At 42.1% G+C, this 22,321-nt stretch overlaps 3 protein-coding genes across 3 annotated transcripts; 1 reads left to right on the top strand and 2 right to left on the bottom strand.

Moving 5' to 3' along the window:
- Positions 1-587: 587 nt before the first annotated feature.
- Positions 588-2,194, bottom strand: kctd12.1 (potassium channel tetramerisation domain containing 12.1). The gene has a single exon (XM_013275295.3). It carries the CDS (start codon positions 2,011-2,013, stop codon positions 1,147-1,149), a length of 867 nt encoding a protein of 288 aa, XP_013130749.1. The 5' UTR covers positions 2,014-2,194; the 3' UTR covers positions 588-1,146.
- A 1,589-nt stretch (positions 2,195-3,783) lies between these two features.
- Positions 3,784-8,799, top strand: acod1 (aconitate decarboxylase 1). The gene is made up of 5 exons (XM_003451576.5): positions 3,784-5,789; positions 5,974-6,135; positions 6,566-6,655; positions 6,758-6,957; positions 7,289-8,799. The coding sequence occupies exons 1-5, from the start codon at positions 5,778-5,780 to the stop codon at positions 8,244-8,246; spliced, it is 1,422 nt and encodes a 473-aa protein (XP_003451624.1). The 5' UTR covers positions 3,784-5,777; the 3' UTR covers positions 8,247-8,799.
- Positions 8,481-12,567, bottom strand: zgc:162944 (ES1 protein homolog, mitochondrial). The gene is made up of 4 exons (XM_003451612.5): positions 12,316-12,567; positions 10,162-10,333; positions 9,809-10,007; positions 8,481-8,845 (listed from the first exon to the last, which is right to left on the bottom strand). Exons 1-4 carry the CDS (start codon positions 12,508-12,510, stop codon positions 8,650-8,652), a joined length of 762 nt encoding a protein of 253 aa, XP_003451660.1. The 5' UTR covers positions 12,511-12,567; the 3' UTR covers positions 8,481-8,649.
- Positions 12,568-22,321: the final 9,754 nt, after the last annotated feature.

Raw genomic sequence — 22,321 nt, 5'->3', positions numbered from 1 at the left:
GCAGCTGGACCCTTTCATTATTTACACTTGAAATGATAATGACATCATGTGTGCACAGCTGCACTATTTGCATCCACGCTGCATGCTGATGAATTTGTGTACCAAAATGGATAGGTAGGGGGAATAAAAGGATGCTCCTACAATATTTAAAGGCTCGTCTCTTCAGATGTGGAGCTTGTTTGTTTTGGGGGGGTTTTGGAAGGGGGGGTTGATAACAGGGCAAAGGTTACTGGGAAGCTCATAGCACTTTGTAAGGGCAGTTTGCAAATGTGATACAATAAGTGGGAGGCAAGGAAAGTTCAGAGTCAGGATTTTGTAAGTGATGCGTGAGTGCAATGACAAGCAGAGACACTACTCTGTAACACGTCGCTTCTGGGTTAAAACTGTGTGACAAATTTTGTCGAGCTGGCGGCTCCACTGCCACGACGGGGTGAGATTTCTGTGTAGGGCATCTCTCTTTGAGGCTGACTCTTTGATTCCCCCACTGAGGAAGGTTTAAAAGGTTGGAGAGAGGTGAATGCCAGTATTTTTGTTGTTGTGTACTCTTTGTGCAGACGTTAAAAGGAAGGTAGGATGACTGGCAAATGGCTGAGAATAACAGAGTTAGAAGACTTTATTTGTAATGAGTAAGTTTATAACAAATACAACTCTATCAACACTTCACATACACTTACAATCGTGTCAGTGATAGAACTGCTATAAGAGCCTATTAGATAATACAAAACTTGGCCAAACAAGTGCTCGAGCAAGCCTAGAAGTCACAATGACACTGAATACTAATTGCTGCTGGTCTGTTCCTGGATGCCACTCAATTCACACAGCACTGAGTCAGACATGACTGAAACATTGACATGCAGTTCTATGAGATGGAGATGATGTTTGCAGTGCTTTGAGTTTTGCTCACTTTGAACCTCCGAACAGCATCATCTTTTCAAGCCATCTTGACAAAATCTTGTGTGTAAAATAATTTTTTTGGGGGGGAGGGACCATTTTGTGTCTAATTTCTGGCAATAATGGAGCAATATGTTACAGTCACTCCTTAATAAAAGTCACCATTCAGCACAGAAAATGACAACTCGTCGAAGACATTCCTCTGTGGTGTGAAATGTTGGGATATTTACACGGACGTGGTGCGTATGGTGTTGGTTATTCCCGACAGAAAACGTATTCAGTGTAGCTTGTCCAAATTTTGTCCTCATTGGGATCGTTGCTGGTGTAGGCACAGGTGCCTGTGGAGCTGCAGGCTACCATGTGAAAGCCCGCTTCTGTCAGCTTGTCAAATGCCTGCTCTAGAAAATTATACTTGAGATAGTACCGGGATGTGTATCTCTCAGGGGGCCTGTCCGGGTCTCTGCTCTCATTCAGCGTGTCCCCAAACACTTCTTTGGCCAGAGAGGTCTTACCGCAAACTGTGATGCGCGCCACTCTCCTGAACTTGGCATCGGTTTGGATGTCTCTGCCAATAGTGTACGAGCCGCGGTATCCTATCGTGATGTAGCCAGACTTTCTGGAGTCCAGAGACGGGGAGCGCATGGCCCCGCTGACAGACATGGTGCGTAAAGTCTCCAAGCCGCCGGAGGAGCCGCACTGCTGCCCGCCGTCTTCAGTGTCGCTCTGGCTGATCTCCTCACTAATTGAATTCTCTTTACTCACCCGGGGACTGAGGCGTTTTGCGAGGTCCCGCAGCTGGAAAAAGTCAGCCTCCCTCTGCAGCCGACTTTTCTCGGGGAAGTAGTCCGGGAGGACCAAGTTGAGGTCTCGGAGATAGTCGAGGATGTAGCGGAACAAGAACCCATCCCTGTCCAAGAAGAAGCGCCCTTTGCTGTCTCTCGCCAACTCCTTGGGTGACTTCTTGCTGAACATGTTCCACAAGAGTGAGTCTGGGACGGCGATCAGAGTTTTGTGTCTGGTGACATAAACCTGTCCGCCGACATTCAGCTCGATGATCTCGGAAAACTGGGCGCCCGAATCCCCGCAACTGGACACTCCGCGCTCTGTGTCGGCCAGTGCCATCTTCTCTGAGCTGCTTCACTGATGTGGAATCAGTGGAAACACTGAGACACCACAGCGGCAGCAGCTCGTTTATGAAGCTTGGGCTTACTGCGTGCGTGCGTACCGGGAGGTGACTGCTGAATTAACATTTAACTGTTGAATGACTGTGAAGAGTGCCAATGCTGCTCTCCCTCCCCATCCACAGAGAGGGAGAGAGAGAATCTATGTATCCACCAGAAACGTCACCTTCCTCCTGACCTTGTAGCATAAATATCGATGTGATAAATCCTCTATTGATTTTTTTAATAAATTACAGCATGTGTGGGTGTTTTTTTTCTCTCTCTAAATGAATGCAAATCCATTAGGATCACATACAAACCAGAGACTATGAAACTGGTCCAAGTTATTCCCTTAAAGAGATGTTTGGAAAATATGGAAATAGTGACACCCATTGCATTTCTAATGGAAATGCAGCCAGCATTCAGCGCATGCTCACATATTAATTACAGTTAGGGCCATAACATTTTGGAGTTTTGTCACTGTACCTCATCACAGTGGATTTTTAATCTAACAATTAAGATGTGATTGAAGTCTACACTTTCGGCTTTAATTCAAGAGGTTTCACAAAAGTGTTACATTAAGTGTTTACAAATTATGGCCATTTTTCTACACAGTTATTTTCAGAGGCTCTAAATTAATTGGGCAAGCTAGCATAATTTTACCTTCAAGGAGCTTCGTTTTAACACTTGGATGGAAATTTTTTGCAGTCAGTCCCTACATGAAATCTACAAGCCTATCTCCACAAGAGTGTTCTCGACTTGGCCAAATGTTTTGAAGGTGTTTTTGTTAATCAGGGAAAGAATTCTGTGATCATCCACATCCTTTGTCTTCTGTTGTGTTCCATGCTGTTTGATGTTTCTGAGCTCACTAGAGCCTTCCTTTTTTTATTGTCTTATTTTGTTGTGTTATTGGTTGATTTTTCAGCCTAATAATGGCCTCCTTCAGTTGTATTGACCTCACACCAAGCATTCCAAGATACCCAAAAAAGGTCAACACTTGAAATCAGCACCAAGTCTTACATCTGCTTAATTTGTTGTGGACAAAAAAGAAAAATGTTTATCAGTTAAATGTCCAGTCACTTTTGAACCTTCAAAAATGGGGAACTAAGTATAAAAAATGTCTGTAATTCCTAAGCAGTTAAGACAATCCTTTTATTTCACCACTTTAATTAAAGCTGAAAGTCTGCACTGTAATCCCATGCTGATTGCTGGATTTAAAATTACAAAAACTGTATCACTGTTTTTACATTTTAAGGTCTAACCATCCTAACCTAATTCTAAATACTAATTAGTAACTTACACACACACACACACACACACACACACACACACACACACACAGCTCTCTAACAGCCATTTAAAGAAGGAAAGAATTACTGTAATTAGTCCTTTCAAACAACAGTGCTTAAGCAGTGTTTTCAGCACTGCATCATATTCCTTCACTGCAGGTCTACTGCTATCCCACTTGATACTTTATTCTTGCACAAACAATGGCCTTCTAAAGTGGTGCTATGACCCGAGCAGCCCAAGCCGGAAGGGGAAGAACGTAACGAAGGGTCCAGGTGGGGAGGGTTGAGTCACAGATAAAAGGTTTTGATGGGTATAATTTATTAATTGAGTAAAACTATTCCTTTTTATAGGAATAAAATCAAACCTGTGCTACCTAACTATACTTTCTAATGAAACAAAAATGAGAAAAGCCAAACAGAAGGAGTGATAGCTTTAATTCTAGTGTAATCTAGACAGAGAACCAGCTTATTGTAGCGCAGGAGATGTGCATGTTATACGAAACCTGAGCCAGTCTCCAGGGATAGACATAAAACAACACAAGGCACATTCAATTTCAACCTCTTAGGAGAATCGGACATGGCAGGCTGCTTACACAGTTCCCAAGAATTACATGAAGGCGGAGCGGTCAGTGAACACAAATCCAGACATCAATCATGGGCAAACACTATACAAGACATTTAAGCTACAATAGAGGAAGTAGTGTCTAAAATTCTTGCCATATACATAAGAAATCAGTCACATTGCACAATGTGGCATGCAAGATGCATAAAACATTAATATAACCACTAACTTATTACAAATCTTAAACTTAAACTATAGTAATGAAATGACTGGCTTTCTGTCTACAAAGTAAAGTTCTCATTAAGTCACTTACAAGCAAAAATATGCCAGAAACACATTTAGTAACCATCCAGCGCTATATTTGCTTTGGTTCTTTTTATGATATTGCTGGTGGTGGTTTTCTTGTGTGTGTGTTGTGGGATATTTTGGCCATGGGTGACATTTAGGAAGTTTCAAAGTTGCACCATTTTGTGAAAGCACGGAGCATTAGAGTCACAGTCATGTGGACCTCCTGTCTCAGGGAGTGTGATCCACCAAAGCCTTGCTCTTATAGATTTTTATGTTATTGCTGTTTTTAAGACCACAAAATGCTGCATAGTGTATCAGCATACTCCGTATAATACAAAAAGAGCAGCTGGAAAGGAAGCACATCCTGGAATTACATAATTAAACCCTTCTATGTAAACTAATCTTTTTAAAAAGAGAGAAACACAACCACGTTTTCCTCTTTTTTACATGAAATGGGTGGATTTGTTTCACTTTCACTTCTTCAAACACTTTGGCTTACCATCAGATTTTACCTGGAAAACAAATAACAATCAGTAATAATCATTAATAAGCCCATGTTTATATGCAAACTGGACCAGTTGGAGATTTGGGGTTTGCAGTTGTGAGCGACTGGTAACAATAAAACTTAAGCCACAGCTTTTGGTTTAATAATCAGCGGCTGAAAATGAAAATGAAAACTCTTTATCACGGGACTTCCACCTATTTCATTTCTGCATTCCCCCCACATCAATGAATTTCCATTACTGGCCACCATTACGAAAGATGACATATTTCCAGAGTTATGGCTCTCTGCTGCTTTTGTAAAGCTGAAAAGGGTCAACAAAATGTCAAGAGATTCAAGACTCTTTATTGTCATTATGCACATAAATAAATAAATAAATAAGATAAATACAGTGACATAAATATATAGATATGTATTAAAAAGTATAAAGTTTAATTAGTATATGTGTGTGGATATGCACATATATATCTGCACACACACACACATGCATCTATAAATATATAACCCACGATTGACACAAGAATAAGCGTATTGCATGTTTGGACTGAACATGAGACTATGTTTATGTATATGTAATGCATAAATCTGAGGGCTGATAATATGGGTCTGAGCAGTAGATCAGTGCACTTGCACAAGTTATTTACACTGTGAGTTATAAAGTGTACATAAGGGTGTGTCCAGAGGAGCAGGAGACTGAATTGGACAGAAGAAAATTGCATATGGAGGATGTATATAGTTACTGTGGGATCGAGTTTAGCAGTCTTGCAGCTTTAGGGGCAACATTTTATTTTAAGTCATGTGACTGAATCTTGTGTGACTACTAAAACACAGATTTAATATGTTTTCAATTTCAAAATCAGCTTTCACAAGATTTTGTTGTGTGCAGATTGTGCAGACTTCCCAGTGCACTGGCAACCAGCATAAATGAAAAGATTCAGTCATTGTGAAAGTTCCCACTTCTCATCCTAGTGGGTTTTTAGCCACTTTGGAAATTTGGCAGTCCAGCCCTCAGACAGAGTAATTACGTATAAAAGCCAGCTATGCTTGGATGTTTAGTCACTCGAAGAGCTTGTCAAGACTGAACAATGCTTCGCAAGGTACTGTTGGTTGCTGTTTGGCTGTATGAGCTTTAATAAAGGCACCTTTTGGAAAGTAGTTTTGGCTTTTGGTGACCTGCAGTATAGCTTAGCATCTTAACCTGATTATAGCCACAATAAACTGCACCATCTCTGGAGAAGTCTGCATGATTTGAACTGACTGGCCCCGTGTAATGTTTTTCAGGGTATCACAGAGAGCTTTGGAGCTGCGATCCATGCCCTCAACACCTCACAGCTGACAGATGGTGTGATTAACAGGAGCAAAAGGATGATGCTGGACACCCTCGGTGTCGGACTATTAGGAACTAGAACAGCTGTCTTCAATAAGGCTCTGAAGTACAGTCAGGTACAGTGAACTGCATTTACCCTATAACTGCAAAAACAACTGCTGACAAATATTTGCTTATGATGTGGGTAGATGTAGAAGATGCTCATTTATTCTACACAGTAACTGGTAATACATGAGTACTCTGTATCTATTGTCAGTGATCACATAAAAATCTTTATATGAGGTTGTTTGTACAGCTGAAATTAACATACTCTTCTGCTCATTGGTGGATTTCCTTTACAAATGATCGGTCCTGCTAACTAACTCGCTTCATTTGTGCCCTGATTGCAATCTCGACAAATTATTAAGTTGTTTTCCATGACATGCTGATGACTGATTATCCAGTCAAGTCCTGCACTTCTTTAATAGTCCGGTTTGTGATTCTAATCTTCTTTCTGGTGCTAGTTATTTTGATATGTCATTTACGCTCATATTAATGTGCCTGCAGTTGTTCACATCGCAGGAAAGGAGCAGCGTTTGGGGTAAATCGGACATAATCCTGCCTCCTCATTACGCTGCATTTGTTAATGGCATCGCAGTAAGTTTGGATTTCCACAAAAGCAAAAATATGCAGAAAACAGGAATTATGATCCAGCTCTGCTTCGATCCCTGATCACGTGTTTGCCTGACTGTCTATCAGGTTCACTCCATGGACTTTGATGACACTTGGCACCCTGCGACTCATCCCTCGGGCGCCGTCCTACCTGCACTGCTGGCCCTGGCAGAGACACTTCCCAGCCAGCCCTCTGGTTTAGATCTCCTGCTAGCCTTCAATGTTGGCATTGAGGTTCAGGGCAGACTGATGAGGTTCTCCAAAGAAGCCTACAACATCCCTAAAAGGTATCAATTTTGGAAATATTTTCAGCTCTGGAATAAATTTATTCTCCAGCTCATTTAGAAAGACTAGAGCATTTGATTCACCAGTACCTAATGCTGTCAAGCCATGAAAACAGTTTTGGTTTCATTTTGGGTTTTAGAGGTGGATGTGGCGACTGAGTTCTAGTTTGTGCTCACATGAAAATGCCTTATAAGGAGAAATCACAAAAACCTTTAAAAATGACTAAACTGATGATTAAAATATATATGAACTGTTTGATTAATGAAGCAGTGATTTCAGTAAAACAGAATCACTATGCCACGCTTGAGTAAATCTTATTGTTTTGCTTCTCAGATTCCACCCTCCCACTGTTGTTGGAGTGATGGGCAGCGCTGCAGCCTCGGCTAAGCTCCTCGGTCTGTCCCCTGAACAGTGCAGTCATGCTCTTGCTATAGCAGCCTCCTCTGCCGGGGCGCCTTTAGCCAACGCTGCCACACCGACCAAACCTCTCCACATTGGAAACGCTGCTCGGAGAGGCCTAGAGGCCGCTCGGCTGGCCCAGATAGGACTGAAGGGAAATCCAGCCATACTGGATTTGGACAGTGGGCTTGGGGTTTACTACAAAGACTACAGTCCCTCTGCTATGGCGGATTCTGCTGTGAGAGCATATAAATGGATTCTGGAAGATCAGGACGTGGCATTCAAACGCATCCCCGCTCACCTCGGGATGCACTGGGTTGTCGATGCAGCTCTGGCAGCCCGGGAAAAGCTCCAAAAAGCAGTCGGCAAATTTGACCTCAGCCAGATCCGGCATGTCACACTTCGGGTGCCTCCATCCAAGTACGTTAACTGCCCGTTACCTGCCACAGAGCACCAAGCCAGGCACTCGTTCCAGTTCAACGCCTGCACCGCACTGCTGGATAACGAAGTGACCGTGGCGTCTTTCGGCGACGCTCATATCGGCCGGTCCGCTCTCAAGGAGCTCTTGGGCAAAGTCAGCTTGGAGACGCCGGAAGATAACCTGCCCAGTTTTGACAAGATGTACTGCGAGGTCGAGATAGCGATGCACCAGGGGCCGAGCTACAAAGCCAGATGTGACACTTTCTACGGCCACTGGAGGAAGCCGCTGACTCTGAAGCACCTGGTGGAGAAGTTCAGTGTGAATGCTTCGTCTGTGCTGTGCACAGAGGGAGTGGAGGGGGTCATTGATGTTATAGGAAACATTGAAAGGGTGGCAGAGTGCTCAATATTGGGTTCATATCTGACAATGACAAGTAATCAAGAGCGCCTTGACAGAATGAGGATTTTGTAATTAAACACTCATATCTTTATATGAAGCTTTGTAATCTTTTCAAGAAAGTAAGAATTAAATAATAACCGTGTAAATATGTTATACATACTTTTTTCTCTTCTGTGGTCAAAAATAAAGTGAACCTTTTTCCTTGTATTCATTTATTTATTTGTTTCTGAGAACATTATCCTCACCTGCAGCTGATTCTCTAAAATGTGACAGATGTGGGACGAAGCCACGACAGCAGCAGTAAAACTGACACGCAAACTCAAAAATTCAGCTCACGAGAAGCTCAGTTCTGCTACTCTAGATTATCTTTCAGTGCTTTTAATCACTTCAACACCATTCTGCAACCAGCCCAGCAGACATCTACCGCACAGCTTGCACCAGTCTTTTCCTTGTTTCGACCTTCTATTGATTACGCTCAGGCGAGTTTCAGGACGCCCTGCACCATCGATCCGATTCCGTCAAATATCTCGTGGATCGGAGCGTTGCACATGAAGGCACAGGTGGTGACCAGTTTGTTCTTTTCATCCACGTGGCTCTCGCCGACGCTCTTGCTCACGTGCTTGCAGCCCAGCTGGTTGATGGCCGCTGCAGTGTCAGCGGTGTCTGGATACCTGAGAGGTGGGGGAGAAGAGGCACTACTTAATGTTTTGCAGCTCAAAGCCGATTTCTGCAAACATCTTAGGAACATTTGGGATTTTCTTTTAACAACTGGGAATTTATATTTGTAAGCTTTGGAGATGCATCAATTATGCCTGTGGTTTCTCTGAAAGCCTGGTAAATTAACCGCACTTACATTAACCGGACTTTCCACCTTAACATGGAAAGAACCTAAAAGTTTTTGCTTCCTATTTACACAAACACACCAGTGATTGTCCTGTCAACCAAATATTTAGCATCCTGCACAGTGCACTAGTGGGTCTCACTCATTAACTATCTAATATCTTATCTGCCAATCATATTGCAGCAACATTTAGTCATGCAGACATGGTCAAAGACTGTGTGTTGAAGAGCTAAATCACTCAAAAACAGCCAATATTTTATAAGAAATTCCTTTGTTTACCCAGCACAAAGTGGAAAAATGACGAGCATCCAAATCAGATCTCTACTGAAACATGCATTGGTTACTGGTATCAGCCACATTTATGTTAAAGCACACTTGCAAGAAGAAATCAGCCAGATTAAATGTTTACATGGTACATTTTTTTCTTCTACTCGATTAATTTTTTAAAATAATTTTATAATATTATTTTGCCTGTAAACAAAATCATGAGCTCAACTGATTGTTGGCTTTGACATCTGTCAACCGATCAATTGGTCCACGTGTCAGTCAGGCGCCACTCTGACAAAGACGGATCCTCTCCTAAGTCCTTTTTTTTTAAATCTAACACTGTAATCAAATTGATTTGTCATGGAAACAGGAAGAAATTATGCAACAGGACAGGCAGACCGGCTGTAAACAAGCCCACGCCCAGCACGTGATAGTCTCTGGAAACAACTGTTTGCACACGACAATTGCAACATTTAAAAGTCCAGACTTAGAACGCAAACAAGGAAGTCCATGTTGTATTTCTCACTTGTCATCCTTTTCGATGCCGACGGTGACCTCGCACCCGGGGATCACTTTGGCAGCCAGCACAGGTGAGATGCAGCAGAGGCCGATGGGTTTGCCTTCGCTGTGGAACGCCTGCAGAGCAGCCTTGACCTCATCATTTACAGAGCAGTCCTTGCCCTGCACTGCCCACGTGCAGAGATTCTTCGCAGCTCCAAAACCGCCTGTAAAACACCAAAAATGAGGATGAGGTGAGATTAATGTCTGGATGTACATAATCCAGGAATACAGACTCCAGTTTCGACCTTACTCGGCCCTTCCTAGCATCTTTTTTCTGTGGGCTTCGATTGAACCAGCGAAATACATATGAACACAAACCTGGGAAAATAACAGCATCGTGGTCTTTCACGCTGAGTTTAGACAGATCCTGGATGTTTCCACGGGCCAGCCTTGCGCTCTCCACCAGCACATTCCTCTTTTCCTGAGCAGGCGCACCTTTCAGGTGATCTACCACATGCATCTGGTCAATGTTGGGTGCAAACATGTTCACCTGGAGGTGATAAAAGCAGCAGAGACGAGTTCAAAAAAAAAAAAAAGAAGAAAAAAAAGAGCACACCAGGCAACTAATGATGACTGTTAACATCACAATTCTTGAAGCTAACTCGACAGAACTTCTGTCAGAGCAGCATTTCAAAACCTAAGAATATCTGCATTTCGCAACACTTGTTGCAGGGTTTTCCCTGACTCATAGTGGACCTTTGACTGATGACTACTCTTATAAGCTTGAGACATGTGTCTGGGTCACTCCATGTCAATTCCTGAAAAATTACACTTTGTAACAGGAATCTGAGAACATTTCCAGTCCCAACTGTCATTACTGTCCTTGAGGAAAAAAGAGAAATCTTTCACAGGATGAAGGCAGCTCTGTTTTTAAACATTTATCTACCATTGTTGTTGTGAGGGGTTAGCTAGGTCCTTAAATATGTAGGGTAAATATGAGGTATGGACTCTCGGGAGTGCAATTTGTAACAAGGTAGCAACTTGTAATATGCTTCAGTAATAAGACATATGTTGCATAATTGTGAAATTCTCTTGTTACACCAATCAAAGTAGTAGTAACAATAATATAGTGATATTAATAGCTGTAACCACTTAGTATTACTAAACTGAAGTCTTAACACTCGAGGGAAGAAAGTGTTTCAGTGCATGTCTTATAAAGGGTTACCTGAAGCATGTGTGCTTTTCTGTTACTGATGGCTCTTTGGAGAGCACCAAACCTTTTAATAGGCAGGAAGAAATTTCTGTTATGAGATATGCCCGACCAGTTGCTTTGGTGATTGATTAGTCCAGCTGGGGGGTTACGATTGGTTATATTACTAACAGAACTGAAGAAACGCCTCAAGCCTCAAAACTAAAAAAAGTCTCATTAAAACATAAATAAAATTAAAATTCCATCATGGTCAGCTTGCACCTCTACATGCAGAGCGCTATATAGACACCAGGTGGATGCTTCCACTCAGAGGCTCTAAGTTATTGTGATAAGTTTTTGAATTAATTTCCTCAGAGTGCTCCAGCCAAAACTGCAACACTTATAAACAGATTTAACTATACATAGAGGTAGAGTTGAAAGGCTTGGAAAAGTCACTTGGCCATTTAGAGGTTTGCACTGCTGGTAAGACAAAGGACACACTATCACGTTCTCTGGGCCCGTTTTCGGGACTTTTACAAACCAGTCCTTTAAGGCCGGTACAGAGAGCTGCTGAAAGTACACAGGCCTTCACATTTCACTGAAGCTGCCCATCAGCAGCTCAAACAGGACCATATACTGATCAAACTGGCTGCCTCAGGGACCCTTTCAATTGTCCAGATAAGCAAGAGTTGCCTTATAAGAAACAACCAATTAAACTCAGATAAGGCGTCCTTCCTGCTGATCCAGTCAAGGCTGTTATTGGCTATAAAATATATATGAGTACTGGTGCATTTGTCAAATATGAAAACTTTATTTCTCTGGGAATAATGGAGAAAATGTTTGTCCAGCAGAGTGCAGCATTTTCCCTCAGCAATTACTCTAAATGACCCACGGCAGCTTGAAACATTTACTACACAAATAATAGCACACCAGACTTACTGGTAAAAACATAAACATGGCGCACCAGATAAGCTTTACTAAGAGTTGGGTGGTTTTTTTTGTTTTGGTTTTTTTTCTAAGGGGGGGGGGGGCAGATAACTGTTGATGTTAAAAAACTTTAAATACTTCGGTGCATTTCAGTCGTTCATTATTCAGCAGTTTGCACAAAACATTCTGCGGGTGTGTTTGCAGCGAGGCTGTTCGTGTCATTGTGCGCAGTCTGGTTAACAGGTTGTAGAGGTCAGAGGACGCTCACGGGTCGGACTGCAAATAAGAAGTGCAAAAATCGTAGAAACTGCCCAGCACGGAGCAGTGTAAGAGGACAAACTGGAAGCTAATGAAATGATCTGATGTGGTGTTCACTCCAGGGGTAGCGGCAGATAAAATCAGCGTGTCACACTTACAGTCGCACCCCCTCTGCTCAGATGGACCAAAACAGCGGAGGCCTCGTGGATCTCGCTGCCGTCATACACCCCGCAGCCCGCCAGCACCACAGCCACGCGTTTACCCATCTGCGCTGAATAATAACTGCTGCTCACGGCCTGGAGGGTCCTAGCTGTCAGTAAGTTGCGACCACAGTGCTGCAGAATGCTGAGCATGACGGACTGTCAGCGGACAAAACGCCCCGGATGCCGCTTCTTCTTCTGCGCTTTAAAAAAATAGGTTCATGCTCTCTCTCTCTCTCTCTCTCTCTTACGCCATCTTGTGTCCTCACCTGAGCACTGCAGCTTTTTAATAACTAGTAATATAAACAAGAACGTTAGTAGTATTGAAGTAGTATTAGTAGTAGTTACTAGTATTGAAACTGGTAGTAAAACTGTCATTAATGTAAATTTAAAAAACACAATGAAGCAGTGAATTAAATATAAATAACAACTTTTGCTAAGTGAAGTTATCATCAATAACGTGAACAAAAACAGACTTATATAAAACAGAGAACAGATAAAAGGCAGCCAAAATCCAAAGGAGAGCTTTGACTTTCCTTCAAGAAAACAGGAGAACTATTCCTGAAGACTGCTTAAAGAAATTAAGAGCCTTGCACAATGTATTTCCATGGACACTTCCACGTTTTTTGATAAATGGCTGTTTCCAGTTGTTAATTCAGGACCTTTGCACAATCCTTTTTTTATTGGCATATGTCAAAAGAAAAGAGCAAAATGATTTTTAATACTAAAAGATAACATGTGAAAACACTGATTACTGGAATGCTTTGACTGACACAGGCGAGGATGTGCTATCTAAACAGCTCTGTCCTGGTCAAGTTTCCCTAAAGCTTAAATAGGTCTTATTCATTTATTCTTTAAAATTGTACACTTGATCTTTCTTCTGTGAGCCTGAGCTCTCACATACTGCAACTGATCTTTTTACAGCCATTTTAACAAGAAATTATACTTGAATAAATGTGTTTGCTGTAACCTTAACAGTGGCTCTGTACCTGAATAAAACTAAAGGTTTTCTCATAAAGTTAATAACTTGTCTACCAGGTATTTCACATCCAAATAACCACTGAAAATTACTCCTTTTTAGTGGCTCCTTATCACAATGTCTGTTTAGCTGTTTACATGAAAAATGCTTTTAACACCTAAAATTCAATATGATGCCATTATCCGGCCTAGCAATATAACAGGCTCAAAAAAGGTCAAGTATGGAACATAATATAAATGGAAAATCATATATTGCACTCTAAACACAGCAGATCTGAAAAAATAAGTGCTCTGTTACAGTGTGCAGAGTACAGGTGTAAATTCTTATACACAAAAAATATAGTGCCTCTGCAGACTGATGATCAAATATAGAGGTAATGGTCGCTGAACAATTACAAAGGCCTGAATGTTGCCGTCTTATAGACATTCAGTCTAACCTAAAGGCAGTAACTGACAAGTAAGAAAGCACAACATTTACATGATTACATCTTACCACAAGAGGTTGCTACAGAAAGGAAGAAGCTGAACTTTTATATCAAAGATATATTAATGTAGTAGACACAAATTATGCAGGTTAAGGCATAAAAAGGTATGTGAGGTAACTGAAAATCTGTATTTTCTTTTTCGTCACACAGGCCAGTAAAGTATACATTTCCTCTTCTGTTCTTAAGCTCCAGCGATGGTTGTGTGGGAAAATCCCAATAGATCAGCAGTTTCTGAAATACTCAGCCCATTGCACACCCACAGCCATACCAGGTTCAAAGTCAGTTAAATCATCTTTTCTTCCCCATTCTGATGCTCAGTTTGAACTTCAGTGGGTCATCTTCACCATGTCTATATGCCTGAATGTACTGATATCAAGACCTGTGACTGGCTGATTTGTAATGATGAGCAGCTGAGCAAGTGTACCTAACACAGTGGCAGTGAGTGTATTTTAGTCATCAGGCCCTTTAAAATGTATTACTGCCATTTCTGTCTTAATATCTCTAGTATCACTACTTTAACTACTTTATTATTCTTATTCTTCTCATTATTATTATTATGGTTGAGGCTTTAGACTCTACCAAATACACTACAACCCGATTACTCTGGGTTGTTTAAAGGGCCAGTTTTTATCCAAATGACCAAAGATGTTATATACCACATGCTGTCAGGCTTCAAATTTATGCATTAGCCCCCTCCACAGTCCAGTGGTTTGTAAGCCATTGTTTTACTGCTTAAGTTCACATCTACAGTAAGAAAATTGAGATAAGCAGGCAGATAATATGAAAGGACTTGATGCTGCAGGTTGGCTTTCTTTTCATATTAGCCAGCTTGTATGCATCTTTTCACAGGAGTGACCTAAGGATGGCTGTAGCCTATACTTATTTACTTATATAATAAATAAAGTTTACTGTAATGTAGTGCAAAATACATAAAGTGTTTTCTTTTAATTTAATAACAAGAAACTTGCATCAAGTGTTTCCTTGGTGACCATTCCAGAATTCCACATTTGTAAATCTGCATCAGACTTTTAAACTAGCTCATCTGTGCAAGAGAAACCACTGAGTTTGGAGTATTTTAAGGTCTACATTTTACCTTACGCAATTTTTGGAGAGTATTTGACAGTTCTTTATCCTGATTGTGAAAAAAAGAACAACATTTAAATGGAAGCAAGTAGAGGAATCTACAAACCCATCGGGGTATGTGACAGTGTTTGTTTTTACTGAATTTCAACAGTTTATAGAATTTGATGCACTTTTAAAAGCTGACAAACTGAAAATCAATTTAAGTAACAATGAGTAATTTCTTATTTCTTTGACAGGTGTTGTTTAACACAACCATTTATAACACAGCTGTAAAGATCTGCTGGCATCTTCTGGACTCACATCCATCAAAACCAAAACTGACATAAAATATCAGGTAAATTCTGAGGACCTGAGGGTTGTGGTGATTAAATGTCTCCTTTTATTTTTAGATTGCAATCATGATGGAGTTCCTTAGACTTCAGCAGGAAAATCAAATCCCAGCACACATCCCTGCTGAAGATATGAGAGATCTTTTGGTAGACAACAGCAAAAAGATACTCAGAGAGCAGTGAGTTAATGTGACACCTGCAGACCATCCACCTCACACCTGAAAGTCTGTTTGTGATGAAGTATAAATGCTGAGAGAAAACCTCTGTTTTGTTTTCTTTTGAAGGCTTTGGGAATTTGAATTGGAGGATTTCAAAGAAAAAGAAGCCAAACCTCTTCTGAAACTGGTAAGACTATAAAACTAGGGATACCTAGCTTGGTAGCAGTCCATTTGCAGACCTTGTACAAATTGCTGTCCACTGAGGGTGCAACTTTGGCCCAACCTGGTGGCCTGGACTGCTTGGGGGGAAGGTGGAGTCATCCTCCTCCTCATCAATGGCCTCTAGGTCGAGGAGGTCGGAGTTGGCATCACCTTCTGTGTCCTCACCACCTGGCTCGCCCACATTTTGATCAAGGAGGTCCTCGAACGTTGGAGGCATGAGCAGGGACTCTCTTTCCATCATGTCCACCCAGCTCATGGAGGCTCGCAGATGACACATATCGCCTGTAGCAGTAGCGGCCGACAGGCAGGGGTCTTGACTGTTCGTCATAGCTGGACTGGCCATGGGGCATACCGGGCATTTGCCAGGTGGGCCGATGGTGATTTTTCATTTTTATGGGCCGATGGGGGTTTTTTTTCTTTTCTTTTTTTTTTTGTTTCGTAACGGTATAAACACTGAAAGGTGGTGGATTGGCCAGATGCTGGGAGATGTGTAAAAATAACTCAATTGTTTGGTGGTGGCTATTGCGGAGCTTCCACAGCTTGAGTAACATTAGCAAGTGGTGAAGGCAGCAGATGCAACACGCTGGCAGGTGGATGACAGAAAGGTGAGGCAGGAGGAGGAGAGACCCGAGGCGGCCGCTGGTGTCGGTCTGAGTGTCAGGGGAACTGAACTTCAGGTGAGAACTATGACCTGCAGTTTATCTGGGTCAGATATAAACCAAGTTTATGTGGAGTTTATTTTCGTTGTGCTGACTTTTTACAGTCAGTTACAATAACTCGTAGGGGAGACCGGGGATAGTTGTAACGTGGGTCAGTTGTAACACTTCCAGTTTCTCCAATCAGGGCTAAGTTTCAAATGATGTGATTCATCCTGTGCATGCCCAATTCAGTTCTGGTATCACATGTGAAAAATCAGCACATTTTGTCAAACACAGACAATTTAACACGAAAAAAAGTAATTTGTATGCCAAAAAGTAAGTTTTTCTACTTTAGTAGAACATTTTTGACATTTCTGTCTGTAAATTGGAGCTCTTTTAAGGTAGTGGATTCAAAATGTAATGCAAAGTATTTACATGTCTCTGCTATTAAATAGTGAAGCTATTTTCTCTGCAGCACAATTACCCATTGCATGGTATGGTCTCAAACACAAAGAGTGAAATGTTACAATTAACCCCATAGTCTGGGTTAGTTGTAACATATCCTGGGGTGAAATGTAACACAATGAAATAAGGGTATTAACAAAACATTAACATGTAATCTTTGTTTATTCAACACATGAATGCACTTAGAGCCATTTATGTAGCTATGTGTGTGTGACAGAATGCAGAAATCTAGCTTTTGAACATATTCCAACCCCCAAAAAAGACAAATTATGGAATTTTCTGCAACTGAATATTTCATTAATTTTGGTTGGTCTTCCTTGAGTTTGGCCTCATTGGCTCAGTGGGCATTATAACCTACAACTCTTGCACCAACTTTTGAACATAACAATGAAGCTGAAAAAATGTAGTTGTGCACCAGCATCGCAATTCCATTATTTTTTATCATGGCTTACCTTGGTGTGGTTTGCAAAGTGCTTCAGAAAGATGAGGAAATCTGTTTCTTGCACCCATCCTGATTTATTTCCACTACCAATACTTCCTACTGGTCCATCTCTGACACAGTGGTCTGCATAATGTATGTGTGGGAACACAAACAGTGCAGGAATTGTGTTGCCAATGGCATTAACCGCATATACAAAGGTGACCAGTGAACCTCTCTCTGCTGATGTCGTTGCCCCAACTTGTTTAATATAAGTTAAAGTAATAGTGTGGTAAGTTGTAACATCTGCATTATTGTTACAACTAACCCAGACTGTTGTTGTTACAACTGACCCAGACTCCTATAGCCATGAACTAGCTAACATTGCAGCCAAGGGCTAAAACATTAGCACTAAAGACCTACACAGAATATATGCCCATAGACATACAAATAACATAATTTAAGTTTGATGAGTTTAACTGCAAAGCAGATAATGCTATTAGAAATTGAAATAAAGTAGAAAAACTTACTTTTTGGCATACAAATTACTTTTTTTCGTGTTAAATTGTCTGTGTTTGACAAAATGCGCTGATTTTTCACATGTGATAGCAGAACTGAATTGGGCATGTACAGGATGAATCACATCATTTGAAACTTAGTCCTGATTGGAGAAATTGGAAGTGTTACAACTGACCCACGTTACAACTATCCCCGGTCTCCCCTACTGTGTGTAGAATGCCATCAAAAAGTCAATTAATTTTTATTCTTTCTCACCTGTCTTTCTGTCTCCTTTCACTTTTTAAAGGTTGCCATGTTAGAAAAAATATTTTGTCCTGCCATGCTGTTTATTGATGTGGTAAATGAATAGTTTATGAAAATATATCTAAATCTGTCATTTATTATTTTTTAATATTCAGTAATGATAATGTCTCACCTCTAGTCTTCTCTGTCTTAATTTCAGGTTTCCACCATGTGTTGTAGATAGTTCAGGAGGTTAACTCGACCAAGCAGTCTTTGGGTTTCGGCTAAGTACTGTTTAGAATACCAGAATAGGGAGGATGGTGTAGTTTATTAGATTGATACATATATACCAACAGGACAGTGTACATCACTGTGACAACAGCGTTTGTTTTCATTCAAAAGCTTTATGGTTTTTCCTATAATACCTGGTGGGCCAGTCTATAGTCAAAATGCCCTGGCCAATTTTTTGTCCCAGTCCAGCCCTGCTGTTCGTTACTGTCAGCCTCCTTTCCAGGACTTTCTCTGGCATCAACGCACAGTGTGGGCATCCCTGAGGGTCTGCCAGTGAATCCTGAGAACTCTTAAGCAGCTAATCAAGCTAGCCTTGATGCGCTGAGGGAGCTCAAAGTAGTTTCTCACGGGAAGAAAGCGAGAATGACTTAGGAGGGGCTGGTTGGCTGTGCTAGAATGAGGGGGAGGGACCCTGAGCACAGCTGGACAAGTCTGTCATAGACAGACGTGGTATTGTGATGATTTGTGATATGAGGTTCAGTTCTATGGTGGTGATCGCAGGGTGTGCACGGGTCAAGTGCCACTATGACCCTCCAGAAAATGACGAGGCCAGGTGATGTTCATTCAGGTCTTTAATGGCAGATTTAGTGTGGGTGTGTGTATGTGTGTGTGGTTCTACAAAACAGAATGAACAAACAGAACACAAATTACAATCAAATATAGAAAACAATAATCACTATATAACATATTACAGCCACATACTTGTCTTAGCGAGCCCGATGTGGACGTCAGAGCTGCTTTTATGGACCTGATCTCTCGCTCCCAGGATCCTCCAAAGTGGGGAGAACTGGGAGGGTTAAATCGAAACTTGATCTGATGCTCTGCTAACTTGCCTTGTAAAGAGGGATGCTGGGCATTGAAAGTTTCCTGGAGCTCCCGATCCCCGCCTCGGAAATTGGTGCCCTGGTCACAAAGTATCTCAGCTGGTTTCCCACGGCGAGAGACAAACCTTCTTAATGCCATCAGAAATGAGTCAGTGTTGATGCTAGACAGCACCTCAATATGAATGGCATGAGTCGTCAAGCATTTGAAGAGCAGGGCCCTGCGTTTTTCATTCCTCCGACCAACCTTCACCTGCATTGGCCCAAAGCAGTCGATACCTGTTGAGAAGAAGGCTTGCTGATGTAATCGTAGGCGTGCAAGTGGAAGGTCTGCCATCTTTGGGTTGACGGGTTGGGCTCTCCATTTTTGGCACTCAGGGCAGGAGCGCTGTTCACTTCTTATGGCTTCACGGCCGCGAAGAATCCAGTATTTCCTTCTCAACTCTGCAAACAATCTCTCTGCTCCTGGGTGTTTCAAATCACTGTCAGCCTGTCGGATGAGTAGTCTGGTGACTGGATGTTTAGGGTCCAATACTACTGGATGTGTTACACCAGCTTCCAAATCATGGCACCGTCTGAGACGACCACCTACTCTTATATACTCATATGTTGTCACATAACGCCAAGACTGGCTGTCTGTCAGTTCCTGGATCTCAGCTATCCGAGTTCCCACGAACACCTTGAAATGACAGGACTCTGACTGGATCCATGTTAGGACAGTGGTGGAGTCTGTCCATAACACCATTCTGCATAGTGGTAGGGTGAGCTCTTTGGTCAGCAGTTGAGCTCCAGTCAAGGCTACACATAGTTCCAGACGTGGCATGGATAACTGCCGTTCCACCTTTCCAGCAGCATCTTCTGTCCGTAGGTATGCAACACTTCCATATGCCTGTTGAGATGCATCGCAGAAGATGTGCAACTCGTGCCTACTGTCGGATTTGTCCAGCTCTGGGCTTACATAACAACGTTGTAGACTGATGTTGTCCAGATGCTGCAGCTCACCTTCCCATTCGTTCCATGGAGAGAGCAGGTCACTTGGTAACAGGGGATCATCACACTCACGCGTTTTGTCCCATAACTGCTGGACTAGTGTACCTTCGCCCTCGTTGTGAAGGGGACAAGAAACCCTAGTGGGTCATACTGACTCGCCGGAACCCGTAGATGTCTCTCATGGTAGGAGGATTACTCTCCAACTGCCTGGACTTGTAGTGCAGAGTGTCAGAGAAGCACATCCACGGCAGACCTAGAGCAGGTTCTTGAGGGTCCATATCAGTTTGATTCAGCCACTGCACGCTGCTCTCCTATCTTATCTCCTTTGGTAGATAGCTAATGAGATCTGGGGTGCTGCTGGCCCACTGTCTGAGCTCAAATCCTCCCTCCCATAATAGTGACCGTAGCTTGTCCCCAACCTCTGTGGCCACATCTAGAGAAGAGAAACTCTGTAACCAGTTGTCAACACCTGCCATTCATACACCTTGGAATGGGTGTCTCTTTGCAGATCGCGCCAGATGAAACATAGTAGCGGCCGGTCCTCAGGCAGTAGTCTCACCTGGTGGAACATCCCCTTGATGTCACTGCTAACTGCGATGGAGCGTAGAGGCCCCCAGGTTTGGGCCTGGTAACAGCAGCTCGTTGAGGTTCTGATCCCTGTAGGTTAATGAGCAATTAAACACCACAGGAGGAGGGGCAGCTGAAAGGAAGAGGCGCTGTTGCGGTTGAGCAGAGTACTTAAGGGAGGGGACTGGTCCCTGTAGTACCCAACCGAGTCTAGTCTTGACTGCAGCTGGTCCTCCCGGTAGGCCTAGGTGCACAGGTTTGATGGGCGTTACACTAGGTGAGGACAGTCAGAGTTGATCAGAAGAAGTGGCTGGGCATTTGTGAAGGGCTGTAGGGGTGTGTCTATATTTTCTTGAATGACCACTCCAGCCACTCTGCAAAGTCTCTCAATGATGGTATTCCATCTTTCTGTGGGTAAAGGTAGCGGTGGAAAGCAGCCCGTAGGTTTTGAGGTAGCTTCCAAAACAGAAAGAGGAAGCTGCAAGTTGTTTATCACAGAAGAGTTCATGTCAAAAGTTATTAGGTGAAAAGTCACGTAGACATGTGCTTAATGATAAAATAAAAAAATACATTTCATATAGCTGATCACATTATACAATATTCTCTTTTGACAGTGTCAATCTATTAACATGAGACCCTCAGTGCAGCTCTATGTATCCATCTTCCCCAAGTTGCTCTAACATGCCGACCAGAGCACGGACTCTCAGTGGAAACCTTCTGAATCCAGTTGTGTCACCTGGACGGATGCTGGGCTCATCCATAAGCTCTGCTATTCTCTGCAGTGACAGCTGGTGCGGCTGACCATGTTTGGTGAGCGAGGCCATCGTGTCAGAGTACGGGGCAGGTGAGTTACTGTATGAGTCAGCAATTAAAAGAGCTTCCTCAAATTTAAGGTGGTCACATAGGACCTGATATTTGAACCTCTCGGTTGCATCAAAGGGGAGAATATTGTCTATGGCAAGCCTTAATCTAGCAAACTGCCTGGGATCACCCTTCGTGAATTCTGGGATGGAGGGCGATGGTCCTCTGCAGATCTTCTCCATTACAGCTATGGCCGTAGGGGGAGCCACCACTTGTTCTGGGTCCAGCTAGTGATCGAGATAAGGGGGTGGATTGTGGCACACAAGGCTGAAAATCAGGAGCTTCAGTGACTGCAGCTGAGGGTTGCTGTAACTGTAGCTCTTGTAGGCGTTGGCTAAGCTCTTGTGCAATGGCTGGTAGCGGTGGGGGTGGAACAGACTGTACCTCTGGTAGTTGTCCATAGTTGTTTCACCCCATAGTGAGTTAGAAAAAGAACATTTTTCATTACTGTTATTATTTTTAGAAGAATCTGAACTTATTCTTACTGTTAACATATCAACAACAGCAAATGAAACTGGTATGTAAAACTAGAGAATGCATTTCCTAAAGCAAATGCAGAGTGAATGCTGATAGCTCAATGATTTGAGTTGAATATTTATAATTACTGAATTGTTGGTGAAAAAAATGTTTCATGAGTTGAAATATACCAAATCATTCACCTGAAAGTCAAAGTCGAGAACTGATGAAATTCTGCACTTTGGCTTTCAAGCTGAAGTTCACACAGAAGTTTCAAAGTTGGAAAGTAGACAAAGATCTTTAAAATGTACATTAGAGAAACTGATTAATCACAAAAGAAAATTTGAAGCCAGAAAACATCTGAATGAATATTGAAATATATTCATGCATGTTCATGATTTAAATATAATATTTAGATTTAACATTTAACACTTAGATTGAATAGCTAAAACTTTGTAAAT

Source organism: Oreochromis niloticus, linkage group LG16 (genome assembly GCF_001858045.2).
Source record: "Oreochromis niloticus isolate F11D_XX linkage group LG16, O_niloticus_UMD_NMBU, whole genome shotgun sequence".
Taxonomy (NCBI): Eukaryota; Metazoa; Chordata; class Actinopteri; order Cichliformes; family Cichlidae; genus Oreochromis; species Oreochromis niloticus.
The sequence above is the reverse complement of the archived record's forward strand: the minus strand, read 5'-3'. Positions and strand labels throughout refer to the sequence as shown.

Excerpts from the sequence above, each read along its gene's own strand:
- kctd12.1 (XM_013275295.3), bottom strand. The coding sequence starts at position 2,013 with ATGGCACTGGCCGACACAGAGCGCGGAGTGTCCAGTTGCGGGGATTCG.
- acod1 (XM_003451576.5), top strand. Across the intron at positions 6,656-6,757 it reads CATTTGTTAATGGCATCGCA|GTTCACTCCATGGACTTTGA; the intron begins GTAAGTTTGGAT and ends ACTGTCTATCAG. Across the intron at positions 6,958-7,288 it reads GCCTACAACATCCCTAAAAG|ATTCCACCCTCCCACTGTTG; the intron begins GTATCAATTTTG and ends TTTGCTTCTCAG.
- zgc:162944 (XM_003451612.5), bottom strand. The coding sequence starts at position 12,510 with ATGCTCAGCATTCTGCAGCACTGTGGTCGCAACTTACTGACAGCTAGG. Across the intron at positions 10,334-12,315 it reads TGAGCAGAGGGGGTGCGACT|GTGAACATGTTTGCACCCAA; the intron begins GTAAGTGTGACA and ends TATCACCTCCAG. Across the intron at positions 10,008-10,161 it reads CGATGCTGTTATTTTCCCAG|GCGGTTTTGGAGCTGCGAAG; the intron begins GTTTGTGTTCAT and ends GGTGTTTTACAG.